Source organism: Microcaecilia unicolor, chromosome 5, assembly GCF_901765095.1.
Source record: "Microcaecilia unicolor chromosome 5, aMicUni1.1, whole genome shotgun sequence".
Classification (NCBI taxonomy): Eukaryota; Metazoa; Chordata; class Amphibia; order Gymnophiona; family Siphonopidae; genus Microcaecilia; species Microcaecilia unicolor.
This window is the reverse complement of record NC_044035.1, coordinates 49,424,011-49,449,844: the sequence shown is the minus strand read 5'-3', so window position 1 is coordinate 49,449,844 and position 25,834 is coordinate 49,424,011. Positions and strand designations below refer to the sequence as shown.

At 42.3% G+C, this 25,834-nt stretch overlaps 1 protein-coding gene across 4 annotated transcripts in view; it reads left to right on the top strand.

Annotated features, from left to right (window-relative positions):
* Window positions 1–13,553, top strand: part of LOC115470017 (prominin-1-A-like) — a 174,463-nt gene extending 160,910 nt beyond the window's left edge. For 3 of the 4 annotated variants that reach the window (XM_030202860.1, XM_030202861.1, XM_030202862.1), the window contains exons 23-25: window positions 1,200–1,312; window positions 3,343–3,366; window positions 13,322–13,553. In XM_030202860.1, coding sequence (XP_030058720.1) covers window positions 1,200–1,312; window positions 3,343–3,366; window positions 13,322–13,412 — 228 coding nt within the window. In that variant the 3' untranslated portion in view covers window positions 13,413–13,553. The remainder of the gene's footprint in view (window positions 1–1,199; window positions 1,313–3,342; window positions 3,367–13,321) is intronic. The other variant, XM_030202863.1, reaches the window with a different exon arrangement.
* Window positions 13,554–25,834: the final 12,281 nt, after the last annotated feature.

The following is a 25,834-nucleotide window of genomic DNA, read 5'->3' as shown; positions in this document are numbered from 1 at the left end:
GATACAGTATTTAGGGTTGATGGAAGATGCCAATTTTCTCCCAGTTCTTACACTGAAGAAAGCTGCACTAGCATATAAGAGGCAATTCTATAAGTGGGTACATGCAGTTAGGTACACCTTGGTGTGTAAGTGTGCTACATGCTATTCCATAAGAGGGTGCATAACTACAAGGGCATGCATATGCCTCCAACTTAAATGTATAATTTGCATGGCGTACTTAAGTGTGCCATTTCTGCCTGCCATTGACCTAGTGTAAATAGTCAGCCCTTAATTTAGGCACACCAATGTGGTTTTACACCAGTATTCTATAACAGAATCAGGCTGCCCAGATGCCATTATAGAATAGGTGCTTTCACACAGAATTGGGCTGTGTAAATGAAGATGCCCACTTATAGAATTGCCCCCAAGTGTTACCAGCATGATACCCGCCTCAAGACTGTTTAGATAGAGTCAGACAGTTTTCTGCATGGGACAATCACAGATTTTGAACATGGAAATCATTGTGATGTCATATATAGAGAGTACTGTAACAATAGGAGCAGATGCATCCTAAAATACTGGGGTCACCATTTAACCACCGTGTTTGGTGTTTAAACATTTACTTGAATACTCAGCACTGTCAGTATCTGAATATTGGTGCTGAATATCTGAGCATTGCGACAACTACTGCTGTTATCCAGACATTAGTGATATTCAGCGCTGTTATCCAGATAATTTAAGACAGCTTTTCTGCTGCCGTATGTTATCCAGATAGTGTTACTGAATATTGCTGCTCTGCCCAATCACTTCCTCTGGGACCATCCCAGTGCTATCTGGGTAGTGCTGGGGCACGCTGTATTGATTTTCAGCAACAACATCCGAATAATGCTGCTGAAAATCACAGACTGGCTCCGATGTGTGGCACTTATCTTGGTAACAGATTCTGCTTTAAATGTCAGGGCCTATCATTATACTTTCATTCAAATAAGGTTTGATTATTGGTGATAAAAAAAGGAATACAGGGATACTGAAAAGACCGGATAAGCTCTTTAAATAAATTGTATGTATTAGTTTGACTCCTATACTATGGCTCAATTCTAAGAAAAAGAGACAGAGAGGAACTATTGGATACAAGCTACTGAGTTGATTTCTTTTGCCAAGAGATTATATAATAACACAGTATTCTTTACTTTTTTCTGCCTGATGCCTTCATCTCCAAGAATGCATTTTGGTTCAGCATGGGCTGGTGCGTCATCTTCTTTATTCCTAGTATCATACTGGCAGTAAAACTGGCTAAGTACTACCGGCGGATGAAATTTGAAGACGTTTACGAGTAAGAACCATTTTTTTTCACAAGTAGATATTAAGTTGTTGAAGAGTTTGTGATACATTGCAGCAGGGGTAGAGGATGTAATGTAGGTACTAAGCTATTTCCCCACAGACACAAAAGGGGAATAACCTTTAGTGCACCTGGCCCTAATGTTAGATATTTGTGCCTTAATTCTATATAAGGAGCTCAAAATTGCATTCGCAAATTTGGATGTGTACCCAATTTGCATATGCTATTTAATTGATAAATGAGCCAATTAGCACTGATAATTAGGTGCTAATTATCAGTCTAGTTTAAATTAATTAAAATTTGCATGCACATCTTTAGGTGCCGGGAATTTGTGTGGATCCGAAAAGGGGGCGCAGCTATGGGAGGAGCATGGGCAGATCAGGGTCGCTCCTGCAACCTCCATGCAGTATTATAGAATTCGGGGGACCCACGCCTAATTTAGGCATGAGAATTTACACCAGGTTTCAGTATTATTATTATAAGCAGAATAGAATCTTTCTCTTGGCAGGTACAGTCTATCCGCTATTCAAAGCACTGGTAGTATGCTTAGAACACTTATCTTTTCTACGTCCGTATCCCAGGTCGACGGCATTCAACTGCGGTGCCGTTGTCTCTCTATCATCAGCACTGAAAAACTCCTGTACCCTTCTGCCTCCAAGCCAACCAGTGCTTTGAATAGCGGATAGACTGTACCTGCCAAGAGAGAGATTCTGTTCTGCTTATAATAATAATAATAATAATAATAATTTTTTGCTTGCAATCACTAATGCAGTATTCCTGAAAAAATAAAAAATATTAAAAAGAGGAATATTTGAAGACTCGGAAGGTTTTTTCTGGCTGATGATGAAGAGAGGATCGATATGATCTGATCAGCTCTTTCAAAGATTGCATATCTGAGAGCTCTTTGAGGCCTTTTTCCTTCCAGAACTGAGAAGTTTTTTAATTTAATTTTTTGAGCGGGTCTATATCTTATAGTGGGATAAGGTATTAGCTTTGTTATCTAGCGATTTTTTTTCTCCCACTCCCTACTATTAAGTGCGTCTTTTTGATGTAAACCGTATAGATCTGGCAAGGTGGTTGCGGTATGAAAGTATTGTTTAGTTTAGCTTAGTATTGAATTAGTTATGGAAACCTGTATGCTCAAATATTTGGAACAGTACAGCACTAAAATGGAGAGGTGAAAAAGCTGACTTTCAAAAAGTGGTGTATCAGTGTATCAAGCTCTCAAAAAGAGCTCAAAAAGAGGAGGTAAGGCCAAGTAACATACAATGGCAGCAGATTCGTGTACTTCCTCACAAGAGAATCAAGGGGTAGTGGCATATGGCCTAACATGGACTGCAGGCTTACATAGTTACATGTTCCAGTTAAGGACAGAAAAGAGAAGATGTGATATCCTGTAGGCAATCAAGCTTCTATCACTGACAGCTGAAAGATATCCACTTATCTAGAAGAATGTAGGCATAGGCAACCGGGCATGTGGTGTGGGCCAGGTGGCTATCTGCCTATATATTACGTAAGTTGAAAAACTTGGCAAAGACTAGTCCAAATTTCCTTCTGGCCTGTGCAGCGCTAGGGTGAGTCCCAGCACTGTCATGTTCTACAGTAGCACTAAAATTCATGAATCATGAAGTGAAACTTGTGTGGTGGCTCATGAGCTTCCTGTTTGGGTGATCAAAGATTATGAGAATGGAAATGCAAAAAGGTAACAAAGAAAAATGGTAGAGAAGAGGTGGAGTAGGAAGGATGGTGAGGGGTACAGATTGGTTGTGTATGAGGATGGGAAGGGAGAGGAGAAGAAGGGAAGTGGAGGGGAAATAATACTTATCACACCACCTATTATAACCCACTGTAAACTTGCAAAAATTCATTATTTTTCCTTTGTCACGTGTTATGATTTGAGCCTCGGATTTAAAAAAAAAAAATTGATCTGTACTAGTTAAGTTACCATGTTGGACAGCTTGTTAGTGCAATGCAAATACTTATTTCTTAAAACTGGTATCATTTATTTATTTGGTTTCTTTTAGGGATAATGAAATCCCCCTAGAAAGGTATGTGTACCCTTTTTCATATTCTGTAATTTTCTGGATGACCAGAGGAGGATGAGTCGATAATGGATTTAGAAGTGTGTCTAGTGTCTGTCTTTCAAACCCAAAAGGATAGCTGAGATTTTCTTTTCTGAAAGCAGTAGTTCCTGTTTTGAGGCATAATTGCTATGAGTAATAAGCAGTTCTCTCAGTGTAGTAAATGAGAACCAGAAAGGAATTTTTTTTCCTAAAATGCTTCCAGTTTTTAGAAACTGACCTCATTGAGAGGTCTCTGTGCTGCTGGGTGCTTTGTGTACTATTTGCAGATTTTCACCTGAGATTTTTTAAAAGTGGGATTTACATGCAAATGAACCTAGTTTAAAAAACAAATTTTGCAGTGAAGATGTTTGAGGTTCAGGTTTTTCTTTTTTGCACACACACAAAAAAGCTTTCTGAAGGTAATCGCACATGTAGTATTTCTACATGCTAATAGTTAAATGAGTTGCTTTGCATGATTTTCAATGCAGTATCTCATTAATTATTTGAGTGCTTCAGAGATCGGTACTAGGGCCAATTCTGTTGAGTATCTGTATGAGCAATATTGCTGAAGGTTTAGAAGAAAAAGTTTGTCTTTTTGTAGGTTCCACAAAGATTAGCAACAGAATAGACACCCCAGAAAGAGTGGGCAACAAGACGTGATCTACAAAAATTAGAATGGTCTAATATTTGGTAGTTAAAATTTAATGTGAAGAGTGGTGCACTTGGGGGGCCGAGAGGAACAGGAGAGGGACCTTGGGTTGATTGTTTTGCCACCTTGAGATCCTTGGACACGATGGGGCTTATTTTCAGAGCACTTACTTGCAAAGTTCCATAGGTTACTACGAGGGGCATTTTCGATATGACGTCTGTTGGACTTTGGATGTTTTGCCCTAAACATCCCAAATCCAAATAGCAAATGTAAACATTTTTGAAAAAAGAAAAATGTCTTTTTTTTTTAAATACCATTTCGAGCAAGGTTGTGTGCTCTGTGCATTTATCTTTTTAGGCCAATTTCGAAAACAAAAGAAAACACAAGTTAAAATGCACAAAAACAAGCCATTGGGATATAGGAGGGGCCAGCATTTTTAGCAGACTGGTCCCCCAGACATCCCAGGAGAGCAATGGGGCATCCTAGGGGGCACTGCTGTGGACTAGAGAATGACACGGGGACGGGACAGGGACAGGGCCCGCAAGGATGGGACGGAGACACAACCTGAGGGGATGGGAACGGAGACTAAAAAGGATCAGACCCTATTTCTCATCAGAAACATCCAGACTATTGGTACAGTCATTAACATGCAGGCAAGAAATTATCTCAGACTATATCTCCCAAATTGCAAAAGGTGATCTACAAAACTGTCCACTCTGCAGACTTCACTTACCTAGGAACCAAATGGTGGAACTCTTTACCACCCAAAACAAGAAATATACAGGAATATACTAGATTCCGCAAAATCCTCAAATCGTTCCTATTCAAACAAACCCTCACAAAGAACGACCATATCTCAAACAATCAATTATTACCTGAATTGGTTATTACTCTATTTACTATTAACTTTCTCTTTGCTTCATGTACAATTTCTCATTCATAATAGATTTTCTGAATGTTAAACATCCATAACTATCCCATTATGTTTATGATATTGTATTGTAAAATTGGATTCTTACAACAAATTACTTCCTTATGCATTATTCTTTGTTATGTATCCTATACTGTTTATTGTTAGCCACATTGAACTCAAACTTGTTTGGGATAATGTGGGTTATAAATGTCCCAAATAAATAAAATCTGAGGGGACAGAAGCAGAACCCATGGGGATGGGGACAATTTTTGTCCCTATGTCATTCTCTACTGTGGTCTTCAAATAAATGCTCCCAGGTGCACATCTCACCGTTGCTCCATTATCTCGTCTACTGAGCCCTCCAAAACCCACTACCCCCAACTATACACCACTACAATAGCCCTTATTTATTTATTTGTTACATTTGTATCCCACATTTCCCCACCTATTTGCAGGCTCAATGTGGCTTACAAGTACCGTAGAGGCATTCAGCAGGTCCGGTAAAGAACAAATACAAGGTTATATTGTGGTCGAATAAGGTTCATGTATTCAGGCATATTGGGATCAAGGGGAGGAAAGGTAATGATTTTACGAGCTTTGGTTTTGCTGTGTTGCAGAGTGTAGGCACTTATGGTGGGTTGGTAGGGTATGCCTTTTTGAACAGGTTGGTTTTTAGTGATTTCTTAAAGTTTAGATTGTCGTAGATTGTTTTCACAGCTTTTGGCAATGTGTTCCACAGTTGTGTGCTTATGAAGGAGAAGCTGGATGCATAGGTTAATTTGTATTTGAGTCCTTTGCAATTTGGGTAGTGGAGGTTTAGATATGTTCGTGATGATCTGATTGTGTTTCTTTTTTTTTTTTTTTTTTATTCTTTATTTATACATTTCACATATACAAGAACAAGAACACCTCTTGTACAATCTAGGAGAACTGTAAGAACATCTTTTCACAGGAAATCACAACCCACACACACTCACCCGCCTCCCCCATTAGTCCACAAATAGAGCCAAGGAACCAATCACCATTTTGGGCAAATTAAAACCATATAATCCAACACAAAAAATGACTCTGAAGGGAGTAGTGGCAGCATTTATAACTGAGGTGGGGATGCATTCTCCGCCCCTGCCTCCAGAGAAGGCGCTCCCCTATCCCCCCGGGACTCCAGGAATGCTTTCAACGGCATAGGTTCAAAAAACACATACTTGACAGCGTTCATCTTCACCACACATTTACAGGGATAATTGAGCCAAAAGAGGCCCCCCAACTGAAACACAGTAGGGCGCAACTTAAGAAAAGCTTGTCGCCTCCTCTGCGTTACCTTGGTCACATCAGGATACATCTGTACTTGTACATTCAGAAACTTTTCTTTCTGAAACTTAAAGAATAACTTCAAAATCCTATCTCTATCAAACTGAGAAACAAATGTCACTATAAGAGTAGCTCGCTCCTGCCGCTCCTCTTCACCCTCCAACTCCCGAATAAAGTCCAACGTGTCAAACTGCCCAGTGATATCCTCACCAGCAGCCCGCTCACCCTGGACCGCTCGCTTAAAGGGCTGCAGATAATAAATCTGCGAGATAGGCGGGCACGCCGGTTCAGGCACTTTTAACACTTCAATAAGGTATTTTGTAAAAGTCTGTAGCGGTGCAGTCAGCTGTACCTTAGGAAAATTAATCAACCGCAGAGTATTCACCCTCTGCCGGTTTTCAAGCGCCTCAATCTTCCTATGCAACCATTTATTTTCCGTTATCATGGTTGCTTGCACCTCTTGAACCGCTTGAATGGCCCGGTCATGGGCCTCAGTTCTGTCTCCCACCTTCTTCACTTGCAGACCCAACTGAGTAACAGTCTCAGTTGGAAGCTGAGAGGCCTGCGACAGTAACAACATTTTAGTAGATAATGAAGTTTCCAGTGTTAGTAAAGCATCCCAAATCGTTTCCAACGTAAAGTTAGGAGGCTTAGGCAACAGTGAGGACTTACTCAAGACTGCAGCACTCCTCTCGGATCCCAAGGCAATACCAGCTCCCTCCTCCAGAAGCGATCCCACCAAAGCAGTTTCTCCCTGCAAGCTGAAACTCCCCCCTTCCGGGGAATCTTGCGTGCTCCCAGCTGGAGCGGGTCCCATCACAGAGCCAACCGCCCCCTCTTCGGGAGCCAGGAAACCCTGTCCGCTTACAGCCCGAACCGACGCAGGCATGGGAGGCGGTTCCCGCACCTCCTGGCTGAGCTCCGTCTCAGGCAGCAGGGACGCTTCGCCTCTCTCCGCCCCTCCCGACAACGAGACACCCGAACTCAGCTGGCTGCCGCCCACCACAACGAAGCGGTCCAGCGTTCCCAGAGCGGGTCCCGCGAGTGCCCCAGGACCAGGCACCCGCTTACCCTTCCTCTTCGGCATTCTCCAGGCAAACAGTAGTTAGGTAAGCAAAACACCGCCGAGCTGCCTCGCCGTCCTCCTTTCAGGCCGCCATCTTGGTCCGCCCTTTCTTTTCTGAGCACCGATCTGATTGTGTTTCTAGTTGGTAGATCTATGAGGTCTGTCATGTATCCTGGGACTTTGCCGTAGATACTTTTGTGAACCAGGGTGCAGATTTTGAAGGTGATATGTTCTTATGGGTGAAGGAGGCACCTATATGTAACAGTTAGGGGGAGGTATGGGCCTGGGTCCTCCTGTCTACAGTGCACCTACCACTAGACTACTCCAGGGACCTGTATGCTGCTCTTATGGACCTGGCTATAACATCTGAGGCTGTCATAGAGGCTGGTAAGTACTATTTTTATTCACATTTTTGGGGGTGGGTGGGGGAGGGTCAGTGGCCACTGGAGGAATAAGGGGGATCATCCATGAATCCTTCCAGTGGTTTTCTGGTCATTTAGGTCTCCTTTTTTGTGTCGTATTCATTTAAAAAACAGGTCTAGAGCAAAACATTGAAGTTTTCGTCCTAGATGTTTTAGTTTTGTTCCATTATAGCTGTAAAACCTCCAAGTATTAGGCACATCCTAATCCTGCCTTTGAAACGCCCCTGACACCCCCCCCCCCCTTGTGATTTGGACACAGTGCAGACAAATTGCATAGATAAACGTCTGCAAAATAGGTTTTGAAAATACCAATTTGGACGTTTTGAGAAGAAATTTGTCCAAATGGTGCTTTATGACACTTTTTGGAAGTTTTTCTCTTTTGAAAATGAGCCTCTATGTAACTTTGTAAGTCTAAGTGCTTTGAAAATATGCCTCTATGGCGCTCGGTTTCCAAAGTGAAAGATGCCTCAAAAGTGGCAGATGGATGTTTTTCTCGCAAAAACATCTAAGTCGTGGTTTTTGAAACTCAGAATTGGGACATTTTACTCTGAAGTTTGTCTAAATCTCAAGGGGGTCATGTCAGAGGCATGTTTTGGGTGGGTCTTGAGTGGCCTTAACATCTGGATGCTTTTCAGCGGTAATGGAACAGAAAAAACATCTAGAGCAAAAAAGTATGTGTTTATCTAGACCTCTTTCAGTCGCGACTAAGTTACAAAAAGGTGCCCTAATTGGCCATCTGACCACTGGAGGGATTATGGTATGATCTTCCTTAATCCCCCATTGGTCATTGACCCCCCTCCCAGCCCCCAAAGATGTGACAGTAGATACCAGGCTCTATGACTGCTCCTGATATTATGGCTATTCCTAAGATAGCAGCAAGCAAGTGGATGGAGTAGCATAGTGGTCAGTGCAGTAGACAGTGGACAACAGGACCCAGTTTCAATTCTCGCTTTAACTCTTTCATTTTAGTACAAATATGTGAGCTCTACTGGAACATAGAAACACCTCCTGTACCTAAATATATAAGTGACGTGCAAACCTGAGGGCTATTGTGGTGGAGCTTTACGTACAGAAAGTTTTCTCTGTTCCTGGAGGGCTCACCATACAAAATGAAGGGGTTTAGGTGGGATTTGTATCTGGATCTTTATGTGAAGTCCACTACACCGAGTACTAGGCTGCCTCTCTGCACTGCTGGGATGTTTGTGTGGCCAGTTTATTAGGAATGCTGCCAGACAGACGCACCTATGGCTTGTTTTTCTACTTTTTTCCCTGGGGCGTCTTTTCCCCCCAAAAAATGTTACTTACAGATTATGTTTTTAGCATAAAAATGTGTAGCTCAAAGCCTCAATCAAACCAAACATTTAGACATTTTTCTGGTTTGATTATGGTTGTGAGCTGGATTTTTTTTTTTTAGACTTTTTGGCAAAACATCTCAATTTGAACTTAGACATCATGTTGAAATGCACCTCCATGTGATAAGGTAGTAGCCAAAGCCAGAAGGATGCTAGCCTGTATAGTGAGGCTTAACCAGCAGAAGGGAGAAGGTGATAATGACCCTGTACATGTCATTAGTAAGGCCCCATTTGGAGTATTGTGTTCATTTTTGGAGGCTGTATTTTTTTTTTTGTTACATTTCTACCCCGCGCTTTCCCACTCATGCAGGCTCAATGCGGCTTACATGGGGCAATGGAGGGTTAAGTGACTTGCCCTAAGTCACAAGGAGCTGCCTGTGCCTGAAGTGGGAATTGAACTCAGTTCCTCAGTTCCCCAGGACCAAAGTCCACCACCCTAACCACTAGGCCAAGGAACAAAAATAGTGTAGGGTTTGCATCAAAAAGATACATGAGAAGAGACTTAAAAACCTGAATATGTATACCTTAGAGCAGTGGTTCTCAACCCAATCTTTAGAACACACCTAACCAGTCATGTTATCAGGATATCCACAATGAATAAGCATAGATTCCATCTACATGCACTACTTCTACTGTATGCAAATCTATCTCATGTAGATTCATTGTAGATATTCTGAAAACCTGGATGGCTAGATGTGTTCTGAGGACTGGGATGAGAAATCGTGCCTTTGAGGAAAAGAGAGACTGGGGAGACATGAAACAGACATTTAAAAACTTGGAAGGTGTTAATATACAAGCACATCTTTTTAAGAAACAGGGATGCAGTGGAACTAGAGGACATGAACTGAAGTTGCAAGGAATTAAATTTAAGAGTAACATCAGGAAATAATTTTTCATAGATAGAATGGTCGATGCCTGGAATGCCTTCACAATGGAGGGGGTGGGAACAAAAACGGTGACACAATTCAAAAATATATGGGCTGAAAACACAAGATCTCTATATAGTAACAGGATGGACTCAAAGCAAATTTCAAATGGCCTTCACACTTTAAACAAGGACACTGAGGTATGCAACCTGCATAGAGTGGCAGGTACAACTCTAGCCACCTTACTGGGCAGACTAGATGGACCATACTGGTCTTTATTTTCCATTATATACTATCTAAATATGTTTCCTCAATTTCCCTCCAGATCATTCCAGATTCTTGGGTGTATACTGTCCTGAGAACTAATGAATTATGACATCACTGGATATAGCATTCTGTGGTGCCTGGACCCAGCCAGTATGTTCTCAGTCTCCAGCAAGTGATAGGTGAGATATTCTGTGCTATCTGGATTGGTCAGGTAGGCCAATTAAAAAACAAAAAAAAAAAATAATTTAACAGACTGTTGAGAGAAGATGTAAACTCTTAATTTATTGATAAGAAGACACGCTTCAGTTGCAACCTCAAGCAAATAAATCCAGCTGACGTTATATTTTGGTGCCCTGTATTCCTTCCCCACACCTGTGCCTTGAGAGGTTCTGGGAGAGGGCCCTTCAGCACTCTTCCCACTGGCAGTATTTTTTTTTTTAATTCAGGATTATTGTTGTTTATTTTTTAGTCAGTGAATTATTTGCAGGGACCCAGGAGGAGAGACCTAGACAGGGAGAGGAGGCTTTCAGAACCAGGCTGAGCCACATTTTTCTGGTGAGGTGAGCACGTGCTGGCAGGCAGTTGAAATAAGAGCGGTTTCTGCTCCATGTAAGGAGAGCTAGTAGCAAAGCATGGTCTTATTGCTAGCTGTCTCTGACTTTGGAACTGGTCAGTGGATGCGACTTCTAAAGCTAGGCTTAGCAAAGCTTCCTTTAAGGGTAAACTTCTCTTCAGAGAGGATTTGTTGAAGCTAGTGAAAAGCTTAGGTTAGTCCTCCAAAGTGTCAAGACTTTCGGAAAACCATATTTGGGCGGCCTCCTGAGGTGGGCCTTCTAAGAGTCATTTTAGGAATTTCAAGAGCTATAGGACAAGCAAGGTACATGCTATTTAGAGATCTCATTTTGTGAGCAGAGGTCAGTCCTTTTATGGAGGATGCAGAAGTGGTCAAGATGTTTGTATGGGGGGATCAGGAGTCGCATATGGATAGCAGTGAGAACTTGAGGGCCCACCCTCTGATAATTCCAAGAGGAGTTTACCAGAGGTGAGTCCAGGTAACTTCAGATCAGTGGGTCCTCAAAGTTGTTCATAATGGTTATACCCTGGATTATGCTTTTCTTCTAACCAATGTACTCCTCAAATCACCGTGCCATTCACACACCAAGGTGGCGGTAAACCGGACCACCTTGAACAAACTGATAAGTCTGCAGGCAATCATGCTGGACTTTTTAGATCCTCAAACCTGACAAAAAGAACTGAATAAGTACTGAATGGTATTGAATAAGGAAAAAAACTGTAGTCTGTTGGTTCAACGGTGGTCTTCCTATACTTACTACTCCTCTCTTTGGAGCTTCTATTTATTTATTTATTTGGATTTTACTCACACCTTTTTCAGTAGTAGCTTAAGGTGGGTTACATTGGGTATTTCCCTGTCGGGCTTGCAACCTAATTTTGTACCTGAGGCAATGGAGGGTTAAGTGACACCCCCAAGATCACTAGGAGCAGCAGTGGGATTTAAACCAGGCATCTCTGGATGTCAAGACTGGTGCTCTAAACACTAGGCCACTCCTCCATTCAACCTGTTGATTCTTTTCGATACTTGATTCACAACTTATATTCTCTCTGCAAACATCAAATCTTTGCAAAACTGGTTTCTATATTCTTCATCAACTTCGCTCAGTCAGAAGATATTTGATCATGACATATTTTACTTATTGATTCTCTCGCTGCTAATAACCAGAATCGACTACTGTGATATTATTTACCTGGGTTTTCCTCGCTCTAGCATAAAAAAAAACTGCAATCTTTACAGAGCGTTGCCATTCAACTGCTGTGTCATGCCCAAAGACACGACCATGTTTCTCCTCTCCTACAGCAATATCACTGGCTTCCTGTTGAACAACAGATAATTTTCAAACTACTGACACTTACATTTAAAGCCCAAAAAATAGGTCTTCCCCAGTATTTATCATCTTTCACTATTCTGTACTCATCAGCCCATCTTCTTCATTCCATAAACGATCACTAGCTAGTCCTCCCTGGACCAGAAATTGCTCAATTAGAATCTACCCGGCAGTGTGCCTTCTTTTGAAACTCCCTCCTTTTTATATATATTTGTGCCAAATCTTCAAGGAATTCAGATCAGCAATAGAAACCTGACTGTTCACAGAAGCTTATAATTCCTCATAGGGGTATTACTGCTATCTATGACTACCCTACTGCTTTTCTGCCTCAAAAAAAATGGCTGACACAACCTCTTGCAGCAGGTTTGTGGAACTGCTGAGTATCACAAGGTTGCTGCTAGAGGTTGTGGTAGCTATTTTATTGAAAGTAGCCGCTAAGGGCACGAGTGAGTAGGTTCACTCCTGTCCCCATAGGCCCCGCTGGACCACCATGGATCTTAGGTAGGCGTATGGGGGTTGGGAGGGGGGTTCTAGCCTTGCCATGGGGAGGGGAGCAGAAGGGGGAATGTTCCAGGGGGATTGGAGGAGCTGAGGACCCCATTGAATGTTATGGGGTCCCTACTGAATATTGGCTGGGACTCGCATAAGCTCCAGTGGCCTGCAGGGGTCCAGTGAGCCACTGATATTAAATGCAGGTGCCCGGACTTGGCATGACTTTGAATATCAGGGCCTAATTTAGCTGGCAACGGTCAACATTTTAAAAAAACTGTCAGCTGAGTATCGACTGAAATGATGTCATAATTCATTAGTTCTCAATCTCTACCTGCTGGCAGGAGAGCATATACCCAAGTGTCTGGAATGATCTGGAGGGACTCAGGGAAAGAGAATTGGCAGGTAAAACTATTTTAACCTTTATGATTATGTATTCTAGTACAATTTTATAACTGCTCACTTGCATATGTAAACGCTGTTCTGCATGCCCACATCACCACTACTTGTGGTGGTGTGAGAGGAAAAGGTGATATACATATCTTAATGCTTTCTAGCATCATGGCACAAATGAGGACTTTGTGATGAGTTGAACAATGTCTCTTACTGCACTCTGTTTCCAAAATAAGATGAGTAGATGCACCATGTGGAAAGCATACTATCATGTTCTATGAATAGATTATATTGTTTTTTTTTTCTTTCTATAGTATTTCAAATTCAAACCAACATCTAATTCCACAGGCTGGATTAAAAGCTAAACACAAAAATAAAACAAGTGACAAGACTACAGAAGACTGATGGATCTACCTTCAAATGAAGTGAAAGGACTTATATAGGCGTGCTTTTGGAATTTATAAAAGATCTGTTACAGCTAGAGAGACTGAAGAATATTTTGATTGTTCTTTTTCTAATCATGTCCATAAAGCCTTGAATATTATAGCCTGCTGTCATAAGCATTTGTGGAGGATATGAAGAGCCAGCCCAGCCATGGTGTTTTCTGAAGAATCCAGCATTTCACTGGCTGCCCTTTGCCATGCTACACTGATTTTCAAAACGAACTTGTTAGCACAGCAACTCAAAATATTATTGACTGCATGCAAATTCCAGAAAAAGATTCAGTTTTCACAGAATGATGTTTTGCGAAGTGAGAAAATAAGGGACTATGATTATATATTTTTGTTTTTCAAAGTTTACAAAGCATTTTTTTAATGCAAAACACTCCTGATAATAGAAAATGATTCCCATTCAACAAATGGATTATCATCTCTTTTCTCAAGCATTTGCCTTATCACTATGTTGCAAGTGTTGGCTGTGCAGTCCCAGTGTGGTTCACTATCAGGCTTATTTTCAAAAGAGAAGGGCGCCCATCTTTCGACACAAATCGGGAGATGGGGCATCCTTCTCCCAGGGTCGCCTAAATTGGCATAATCCAAGCCGATTTTGGGCATCCTCAACTGCTTTCCGTCGCGGGGACGACCAGAGTTCACGGGAGCATGTTCGGAAGCATAGCGAAGGCGAGGACTGGGGCGTGCCTAACCATGGGCGTCCTTGACCCATAATGGATAAAAGAAGGACGTCTCTGATGAGCACTTGGGCGGGCTTTACTTGGTCCCATTTTTTGTTATAACCAAGCCTCAAAAGGGTGCCCAAACTGACTAGATGACCACCGGAGGGAATCAGGGATGACTCCCCTTACTCCCCCAGTGGTCACCAACCCCCTCCCACCCTAAAAAAAGCTTTTTAAATATTTTTTGCCAGCCTCTATTCCAGCCAAAATGTCATACCCAGCTTCATGACAGGCAGTATGCAGGTACATGGAGCAGTTTAGTGGGTGAAATGCACTTTTTTGAAACCATCACACTTGCCCCCGGCCACTTTGTGATAAGCGAATCCAAATTTTTACATTGTGGTTGCTTTTGTTTTTTGATTTTGTCTTTTTTTTCTTGGTTTTTAGAGCAGCAACTCCAGAAATAAATAATTTTGCAAGTTTTTTTTAGTGCCTCCCAGTACTATATTTATTATCCTTTTAAAACTTGTATACACAAGTAAGCAGTGTCCCCATTAACATGTCTATCTTTTCTTTATAATTCCTCTTTTTTGCAACCCTTTTTGTAATTCCTTTTTTGAAATTCCTCTATTTTTATCTGACACTTAGTCAACACAACATTTCCACATTATAGGCATAACAGTGCCTGATCCTCTCACGGCAATAGATGTCTCGTAACATTCACTCTTCTCTTTTCTTTCTCCTTCTTTCTTCCCTCGTTCACTTCTTCTTTCATTTTCATTTGAAACGAAAGATGGATGCCCATCTTGTTTTGATAATACGGGTTTCCCCGCCCTTCTCTGGGACGTCCTGCAAGGACGTCCTCAGGAAAACCTAGGCGCCCCTTTCGATTATGCCCCTCTTTACGGCCCTTTTGCTAACTGCAATAACACTAGCACATGCTTACCGCAGCCAAAAAATGGCTTACTGCAGGGTGCGCTGAGGTGTCCTTTGGGGATTTTTGGATGTGTGCATGCTACCTACATGCTAAAAAATAAAATTCATTGTTTAGCGCTGAGGCAGGTCTGGGGACAGAGAGTGGGAGTATTCTGCGCTAAACAGCATATCTACATTGCATGCACTATTTGATTAGGGCATGCTTAACACGTGAGCCCCTTACCGTCTATATAATTTGGTGATGTTATGGGCTCATGCACTAATGACCATGCATTAATGGGGAAATTAGTGCATGCCATTGATAGGGAAAATAGAAAAACTGACCATTTTACCAAGTGGTAAAAATGGCCTTAGCACAGTGGTTCCCAAACCTGGTCCTGGAGGCACCGCAGCCAGTCAGATTTTCAGGATATCCATAATGAATATTCACGAGAGAGATTTGCATGCACTGCTTCTAATGCATGCAACTCTCTCTCATGAATATTCATTGTGGATATCCTGAAAACCTGACTGGCTGAGGTGCTTCCAGGATCAGGTTTGGGAACCACTGCCTTAGCACATCCTTATGCGGGTCATTCCCATTCTCTAAGGCCATTTTTTACCACAGTTTGGTAAAAGGGCCCCTATATGGTTTAATACATATTTTTTAACCAAGGATTATGCTCTGTACCTGTAATAATGCACTTTTTTCAGTGGGAAGATGCCATAATGCCAAATAAAGCCTGCATTTTCTCCTTTTTGCTTTGCCCTGTCAAGTTGGTAGCAAGAAATGGTTCAACTAAAATAACTACAGTACAGCTATTCATTATTTCTCAGCAAAGCAGTATATTCTCTCTCTAATAAATTTCAACATAAAATGAGAACTTGCAGTCAGAACTAAAGGAGCCTATTTCTGGGGCATAAAGGTCTACAGTCCTCACCACACCCATATGTTCCTTGACATGTATTCACATTTGGTGAATCTGATATTGAAATAAACATGCGTCTGGCTTAAGTTCTTTTTTCAAAATTCTCTCTCTCACCCCTGTGCACAGCTAACATTTACTTGTATTAATTGCTATTTGATCAGAGTTGTCTATTTTAATTTTGAGTGGAATTTGAGACAGTCCGCCAAGAAGCCAAAAATGTACAATATATTGACAATTTTCATCTGCTATCCACATAAGTTATCTATATAAGCACGGACACACAAATAGTAAGTATAACTCTTGTTCCTGTCACTCTCATCTTTCCTGTCTCATCAGCTCATAACCTTGGGGTCATTTTTGACTCCTCCCTCTCCTTCTCTGCACATATTCAGCAGCCTGCTAAAACCTGTCGTTTCTTTCTCTATAATATCAGTAAAATTTGCCCTTTCCTTTCTGAGCACACTACCAGAAACCTTCATCCACACTCTTATCACCTCTCGCTTAGACTATTGCAATTTGCTTCTCACAGGTCTCCTACTTAGCCATTTTCTCTCTCCTTCCACTCTGCTCAAAATTCTGCTGCACGACTAATATCCACCAGTGTCGCTATGCTCACTATAGCCCTCTCCTCAAGTCACTTCACTGGCTTCCTATCTGTTTCCGCATACATTTCAAACTCCTCTTATTGACCTATAAGTGCATTCACTCTGCAGCTCCTCAGTACCTTGCCACTCTCATCTCTCCCTACATTCCTCCCCGGGAACTCCGTTCACTGGGTAAATCTCTCTTATCTACACCCTTCTCCTCCACTGCTAACTCCAGACTCCGTTCCTTTTATCTTGCTGCACCATATGCCTGGAATAGACTTCCTGAGCCGGTACATCAAGCTCCATCTGTTTGTCCTGTTTGTCTTAATTAGATTGTAAGCTCTGTGGAGCAGGGACTGTCTCTTCATGTTCAAGTGTACAGCGCTGCGTACGTCTAGTAGCGCTTTAGAAATAAGTAGTAGTAGTAGTAGAAAGGGCGGTAGATCAAGTCAACTAATATTGCTACCCATGGCTGTTGGTTTCCCCTCATACCTCTCGTAAAGTTTTGTGTGTTGCTAACCTTGCAGCAGTAGTCTATTTTGCTGTTCCCAGTGGAATTTCTCCTCCAGCATGGAATATTTATTGTAATGGACTCCTGTTGCTGTGACATCGATGGCATGACCATGAGGCTCCCACAGGCTTCCAACCTAGTTGATCTTTTCTGCCATTTATAATATTTATCTTTTATGATCCAGCTTTCCAACCTTCCAGCAACTCTGAATACTTAGGATGTGACAGACTGACACTACTGCTCTTGATGCTGCAACTGAAAACTAGGTGCCATGGTTTTGGTAGGAATATGAGGTCAGACGGATGGAAGAACAAGGCCTCTACATAACCATTCTGGTTACTCTGTAAGAGAATGTCTAAAAATGATTAGGTAGAAGGTTCTTGGTGGCTATACTCTACTTATGCGCTTAATGCAATAAAGGGCACTAATTGTTCTGCACAGGTTAGCTTGGCTTCAGCACATAATTTTGTGAGCACACAATATTATTATAAGGAGTTTTGTGCATGAGCCACATTAATATATACTTGAGGTATTGCACAACACAGTTAAATCCCATGGTAGTGACATTATTAGGTATTCAGCACAGATGCAGAGAAGTGCACGGAAGACCTGAAGGCTAAGCATAGGTCTCTCTAACAGTGGGAATGAGTAAAAGGTTAACTTATTCTTCTGTGGTCAGCACTAATGAGGATTTTATACTCCCCCCCCCCCCACCCCTTTAATGTGAGCATACACAGGACCCGCAACTTTTCCAACTACTGTGCGCCAAATTTATAGCTGCCATTAGCTCAGACATAGAAAGCAAATTTTCAGAATGATTGAGGGTGCAACACCCTACTACTACTACTACTTATCACTTCTATAGCGCTACTAGACGTATGCAGCGCTGTACACTTGAATATGAAGAGACAGTCCCTGCTCTACAGTGCTTACAATCTAATTAGGACAGACAAGAGATAAGAGAATATTAAAGTGAGGATGATAAAATAAGGGTTCTGAACAAATGAATAAGGGATATTATCCTTTGCTGGACAAATTCAAGGAGTCTGCTCAATGTTGGGAGTGCTCAAGCACACACAACACCCGCAGACCTGGCTCCTATGAGCACAGACCTGTTTTCCTGCTTGTGTCCCTTGTGCTCTCATATTACTGCTGGTGGAGCACAGATCATTTGCAGATGATTTTCATATTGCATCTGGAATCAATTTTTTTTCTTTCATTCATGTACATCATCTGAATGTATGGCTTTCTGCATTGGTTTAGTTAGAAGGGCTAGTTCTAATTGGGCTATGGCCTCAGAGAGTCAGTGGGATAGGGATGGCTGCTCCAGACAATGCATTCCAAAAAGCTGCTTATACATCTGCATTGAAGGAGTCAATTGCATGATCATATAGGACTTTCTGTCCAACCTTATGCCACTGTCCCAGTCTTAGGCAAACAATAAGATGAAAAGATGAGTCTTCCAACACACAAGATACTCAAAAACTGTGGTTTTATTGAAGAATCAAGGGGACTCCGCATGGTCCATGTTTTGGCGGGTGTGCTGCCTGCCTCAGTAGTCGCCCAGCGCCATAGGATTTTCAAACATTCAAAACATTCATGATGTATTATCTATATAATGGACTAAATTAAGTCCATATGTTTGATTTGCCTCATACTTATAGCATATTATCAATTTATGATTGTACATACTTCATTTAGTACATAATAGTTATGTTTTATGTATATATACGCCTTTGTGGGTTTCGCAGCACATCAATATTTTATGATTGCACTTTTTTTCATTTAGTTTGTGATATTGTGATAACGAATGGACAGCATGAACGGACTCCATACACTACCTCTCTGACTGGCACGAAAGATGCAGAAGCGTACTAGATGAAATAGCACCCTTAAGAGCAAGAATATCAAGAAGACAAAACTCGATACCATGGTTCAATGATGAACTGAAAAAAACTCAAAACACAATCCAGAAAACTCGAACGAGAATGGAAATAAATAAAAGATGAACACACACTCAATGCATGGAAACAAATACAAAGAAAATACAAATATGCAATAGAAAGACCAAAAGGTCTTATTACAAAACTAAAATAGGACCGATTACAAGAACTTGAAGAAACTATTCCAACTCGTAAATAAGCTACTAAACACCACCCCAGTCACCACAACCAACACAGACATCCCATCCCGCAGACAAACTTGCTAAATACTTCATGAAAAATAATAAAGCTACGCAATACACTTCCTCAGCACAACACCGACATCAAGAAACTTCATCAATGGCTTGGACCCAACCTCTGGAGAAATACCCAGCAGACTGAACCTGGGTCAAACCTTGCTCTCCTCACTGTTGAATCAGTTACCTATACGACTCATAGGTTCTCCAATGCCCACTGCAAATTGGACACCTGCCCCAGCCATCTACTTAAATCTGCTCCTGACCGCTTCATAGCAGACCTCACATCCCACCTAAACTACATGCTCCAACAAGTTGTCTTCCCTGAGGAATACGGCAACATCCTACTCACCCCAATTCCAAAAGACACCAAGAAAAAAAAACAAATGAACTTGCCAACTACTGCCCAGTTGCATCTATTCCACTAGCAGTCAAACTGATGGAGAGCATGGTGACCAAACAGCTTACTGATTACATGGACAAGTTCTGAATACTACATGAATCACAATCAGGATTTCGCCTCCTCCATAGTACTGAAACTGTGCTAGTCATTCTCCTGGCCAAATTCAAGCAGGAAATAGCTACAGGTAAAAACATCTTCTCCTCGAATTTGACATGTCAAGCGCATTTTCGACATGGTAAACCACAATATACTACTAAGACTCCTAGACTACATCGGGAATTGGTGGGAAATATACTCAGCTGGATCAAGGGTTTTCTAACCACCAGAACATACCAAGTGAAATCAAATTCAAACATATCACCACCGTGGAAAGCAGACTGCGGAGTACCTCAAGGATCACCACTATCACCAATACTTTTCAACATAATGATGATCCCGCTGGCTAAGTCCTTATCCAATCAATGTCTCAACCCATTCATCTACGCAGACGATGTCACAATATACATTCTCTTCAGACATGATCTAACAGAAATCACCAATGAAATCAAGCTCGGTCTGAACACTATGGACTCATGGGCAAACTCATTTCAACTGAAACTGAACACTGACAAAACTCACTGCCTCATTCTCTCATCTCAACACAATACGTACAAACCCACAACCATAAACACCCCAGACCACACCCTCTCTATCTCAAATAGCCTGAAAATACTCGGTGTTACAATCGACCACAACCTTACACTTGAGAGCCAAGTGAACTCCACAACAAAGAAAATGTTCCACTCAATGTGGAAACTTAAACGCGTAAAACCTTTCTTCCCGAGGGAAATATTCCATAACCTAATACAATCAATGGTACTAAGCCATGCAGATTATTGCAACGGAATCTATGCGGGATGTAAAGAACAACTCACAAAGAAACTCCAGACCGCTCAAAACACAGCAGCCAGGCTGATATTTGGTAAAACACAATTCGAAAGTGCCAAACCCCTCCGAGAAAAACTGCATTGGCTCCCAATCAAAGAACGTATTACCTTCAAAATCTGCACCCTGGTCCACAAAATTATGTACGGTGAAGTCCCAGGCTAAATGACAGACCTCATCGATCTACCAGTCAGAAACACAACCAGATCATCACGAACATACCTAAACCTCCACTACCCAAACTGCAAAGGACTCAAATACAAAGCAACCTACGCATCCAGCTTCTATATAAGCACACAACTATGGAACTCACTGCCAAAAGCTGTGAAAACAATCTATGACCATCTAAACATCAGGAAATCACTCTGTTCAAAAAGGCATACCCTACTGACCCACATAAATGCCTACACTCTGCAATACAGCAAAACCAAAGCTCGTAATGGACACTATATAACCTCTCTTCTCTTCGATCCCCATTGTGCCTGAACCTTAATCGACCACAACATCACCATGTATTTGTTTCTCTACTAGACTTGGCGAACGCCTTTATGGTACTATGTAAGCCACATTGAGCCTGCAAATAGGTGGGAAAATGTGGAATACAAATGTAACAAATAAATAAATAAAATATTTTGACATATGTTCACACATATGCCTGTTCATATATTTGCCTGTAGAATGATATGTGTGTATACATATTTTTATATGATTCTTGTTTTTTAATTAGTATTTTTTTATTCAGCCTACTTATTAGTTTCTCTGTAGGCTTTTATAATGTTTTAAGTGATGTATTTTTACATATATATATATATTTTTTTTTTTAGATTTTATATCTTCTTTTATTGATATGTTCACTTTATTTTTTGATGTATTTATATGATTATTTTTATATATGTAGATATCTGACCCCTGAGACAGGCGACACACCCACCGAAACACAGGCCTTATTGGGTCCCTTTGATTCTTCAATAAAACCACACTTTTTGTGTATCTTGAGTGTTGGAAGACTAGTCTTTTCACCTTACTGTTTGCTTGTGCCTATGGACTTCATAAGGTTCTGTTTTTTTCCTCTACCTTGGTGGTTTTTCCCTTTGTGACTGCCCCAATCTCAGACAGAAGAGTAGAGAGATGTGGTAGCCATGTTAGTCCACTTCTAAAGGCAATCAATAGACATAGAATAAAATAAAACATAGAAAAGAAAATAAGATGATACCTTTTTTATTGGACTAACTTAATACATTTTTTTGATTAGCTTTCGAAGGTAGCCCTTCGTCAGATCAGAAATAAGCAATTTGATAAGTAACACCATATATAAGTGAAACATCAAAGTATTTCAGTGACAGTATGAAAGGATGAGGGAGGGATCGGCTGGTGAGAAACAGAGAGGGCTGAGAGGATGAGGGGCAGGGAGATATGCATGGTGCTCAGAGGGTGACAAAGCAGTGAAATTTCATGGTTTATAATGGGCTAGAAAACCCAGTTCTTTGTTAAGTCCTGTCTGGTGGGTGTCAAAATATTTAATAATTTTGACTTCAAAGGTCTTGCATTCCTGTATTATTTTACAGTTTCCTTTAATTATTCTCACCATGAAATCATTGGTATAGTGTTTTGGTTTTGTAAAGTGCTTTGTCCTGTTACAGGCTGTTCTCTCTAGGCAGCCTACACTGAACAGAAGTGAAGGGATAAACATACAACAGAGCAGATCGGAGAGGAGGGGAGGGGTTGAGCCTCAGCAGTCACTCTGCTCCTTAATCTAGCCTTTCCTCTCCTGTCTGCAGAAAATACCAAGGGAGGGACAGGGATGAATTAATACTATGTTGGGCCCTAGGCAAACATGCATTTATACCTCTCCACCCTCTCAATATTTCACCTCTCCAGAAGTAGCAAAGTGCATAACAGTAATAGTTTGTGAGTGAGCATAGGGATTAGGCAAGCACATGTTTTAAATGGAATGGGTTAATGGTTAGAGCTGGAGAGCTACCAAGTTATCCAGTTCCAGGAGAGAGATTTTAAGCCAGTCCTGGATTTCTGAGAACCCTATCCTGGTACATATGGGATCTGAAACACCAATTTCAATGAGTAGAATCAGGGACTAGAAATAGCACACTGAGGCCCAGATGCATTAAAGACATTGGTAATTCCCGTTCCCTACCGATTCCATAGCGAATCGGTAGGGAACGGGAATGCATCAACGATAGGGAATGCAAATGAGCTACTCGTTGTAGCTCACTTGCAATTCTCTAGTCCTTCCGGTACCCGAGTCGGAGAATCGGGACGTCCCTTTAGATTAGGCTCCTCGTCCTGGTCTCTTCAGCCAATCAAAGCGGGCTTAGCTGGCTGTTGTCAGCGAAACGCACTCTGATTGGCTGAAGAGACCAGGAAGCGGAGCCTAATCTAAAGGGAGGTCCCGATTCTCCGGCAACCAGGAAATAGAAAAATTTTCGCTGTGGAGGGGTAAGTGGCGCGGCGAAGACTCAAGAAGGGGGAAAAAAAACACAAGCGCCGGCAGAACAAAAAACTGCAAAAAAAAAAAAAAAAAAAAAACGTCTCTCAGAAGCGCAGGGAGAGTACGTCCTTAAAGGATGCCCCTCACATGCACTCCCTGCTTTTTTTTTTTTTCTTTTTTACCTTTTTTGGGGGCCCTTTTCCTTTCTGATTCCCTCACAGGAGCCCTAACAAGAGGTCAGACATCTCGTTAGGGTTCCTACGGTAAGGGAATCGGAAAAACGGTAGTGCATCTGATTATAATGGGCTGCAACGGTAGTGCAGCTCATTATAATAGCTTTTCAAACATTTGCATTCCGTTTTCGTTGCCTGCTACCGTGGCAGGGAAAATGCCCTTAGTGCATGCCCAGGGTGAACTACTTGCGTTTTAAACTGGCTGGAACCAGTTTAAAACGCAAGTTGTGGGCTCGTTAGGTTTTGTGCATCTGGGCCTGAATTGGCCAGTCCTGTTAATGAACATACATCCCAAAATGCCTCCCTCTGGAACTGGGTAATTTGGAAGCTCTGCAGCAGTGGGCCAAGAACTGAGGTAGTTGGATAAAACATTTTCATGTTCCATTGCCTCTGGTATAAACTAGACATGCCAAGGGTGAACTGCCCCAAAGAATGAGGTTTATGGACAATGTTTTACAAAGTTTTATGTGTGAAAAAAGCTTCACACATGGAAGAAGCAACATAAAATATTTAGCACCTTTGGTACTTCTGAAAGGCTACAAACAGTAGAGACAGCATTAGGACAGTTTTCAAAGGAATTTGACAAGGTAACTTAATAGTTAACTGAGTACATTCCCCAGGCTGAAAACTTCCCTTTACTTAGCAATGCACATACTTCTCCAGTCCTGCCCAAATTTTCAAAGAGAAACTATTTATATAAGACTGTGACCAGCACTCGTGCTCTTCACACACATATACATTATACATACACAAAAAGGGGTATTTTCAAAAGGACATCCAAGTCAGACTTTGGATGTCCCGCTAATTCCCCCCCCCCCCCCTTCAAAAAAAATCCAGCTCACAGTAATTTTCAAACAGGAAATACAATCAGGGGTTTCCTGTTCAAAAATATGTGAGAACGTCCAAATGAACAGCCCATGTTCCAAAATAAACCTTCCTAATTATAAATGCAAAAAAAAAAAACCAGGGACAAGGACATCTGTCTTGCAGCATTTGTTCCAAAAAATGTCACGTGGAGGGGCATAATCGAAAGGGGCGCCCAATTTTTTTTGAGGACGTCCTCGCAGGACGTCCCGACGAAGGGGTGGGGAAACCCATATTATCGAAACAAGATGGGAGTCCATCTTTCGTTTCGATAATATGGTCAGGGTCCGCCCGAATCCTAGAGGATGGTCCTTCCTTAGACTTGGTCGTTTCTGATTTCCAGCGATAATGGAAACCAGGGGGCCGTAGACCAGACCTCGGTGGGAGGGGAGGCCAAAGCTCGAGGTGGGGGGGGGGCACTGTTTAGCCGCCTCCCACCGCCACTGCCACTTGGACCCCCCCCCCCGCCGCCACAACCGCCCACCCTCTGCCCTGCCACCACATCATCAGATACCTTGTTTGCTGGTGGGGGTCCCCAATCCCCCGCCAGCCAAGAGAGTCTTCTTCAGCGCCAGTAGACTCTGGTGCCCTTCGTGGTGTGATCATCTGTTTCTGACGCCTTACGTCCTGCACCGTGCAGGTAGCCCCGTGCAGGACGTAAGGCGTCAAGAAACAGATGATCCCACCACGAAGGCGCCGGAGTCGACTGGCACTGAAGAAGACTCTTCGGCTGCTGGGGATTGGGGACCCCCGCCAGCAAACAAGGTACCTGATGTGGCAGCGGCAGCGGAGGGTCAAATGTAGAGGGGGCCAAGGCGTAATCTGTGCGAGCCCATGCCCCCGTGGCCCCACGTATCTACACCCCTGATGGAAACTAAGGATGCCCATCTCAGAAACGGCCAAATGCAAGCCCTTTGATCATGGGAGGAGCCAGCATTCGTAGTGCACTGGTCCCCCTGACATGCCAGGACACCAACTGGGCACCCTAGGGGGCACTGCAGCGGACTTCAGAAATTGCTCCCAGGTACACAGCTCCCTTACCTTGTGTGCTAAGCTCCCCAAACCCACTATCCACCACTATACACCACTACCATAGCCCGTACAGGTGAAGGGGGCACCTAATGTGGGTACAGTGGGTTTGTGGTAGGTTTTTGAGGGCTCACATTTACCACCACAAGTGTAACATGTAGGGGGTGATGGGCCTGGGTCCACCTGCCTGAAGTGCACTGCACCCACTAAAACCACTCCAGGGACCTGCATACTGCTGTCATGGAACTGGGTATGATATTTGAGGCTGGCAAGAAATATTTAAAAAAAATTTTTTGAGGGTGGGAGGGGGTTAGTGACCACTGGGGGAGTAAGGGCAGGTCATCCCCGATTCCCTTCGGTGTCATCTGGTCAGTTTGGGCACCTTTTCGTAGCTTGGTCATAAGAAAAAGAAGAACCAAGTAAAGTTGTCCAAGTTCTCGTCAGGGACGCCCTTTTTTTCCATTATGGGTCGAGGACGCCCATGTGTTAGGCACGCCCAAGACCTGCCTTTGCTACGCTTCCAACACGCCCCCAGGAACTTTGGTTGTCCCCATGATGGAAAGCAGTTGGAGACGCCCAAAATCGGCTTTCGATTATGCCAATTTGGGTGACCCTGAGAGAAGGACACCCATCTGCCGATTTGTGTTGAAAGATGGATGTCCTTCTCTTTCGAAAATAAACCTGACAGACGTC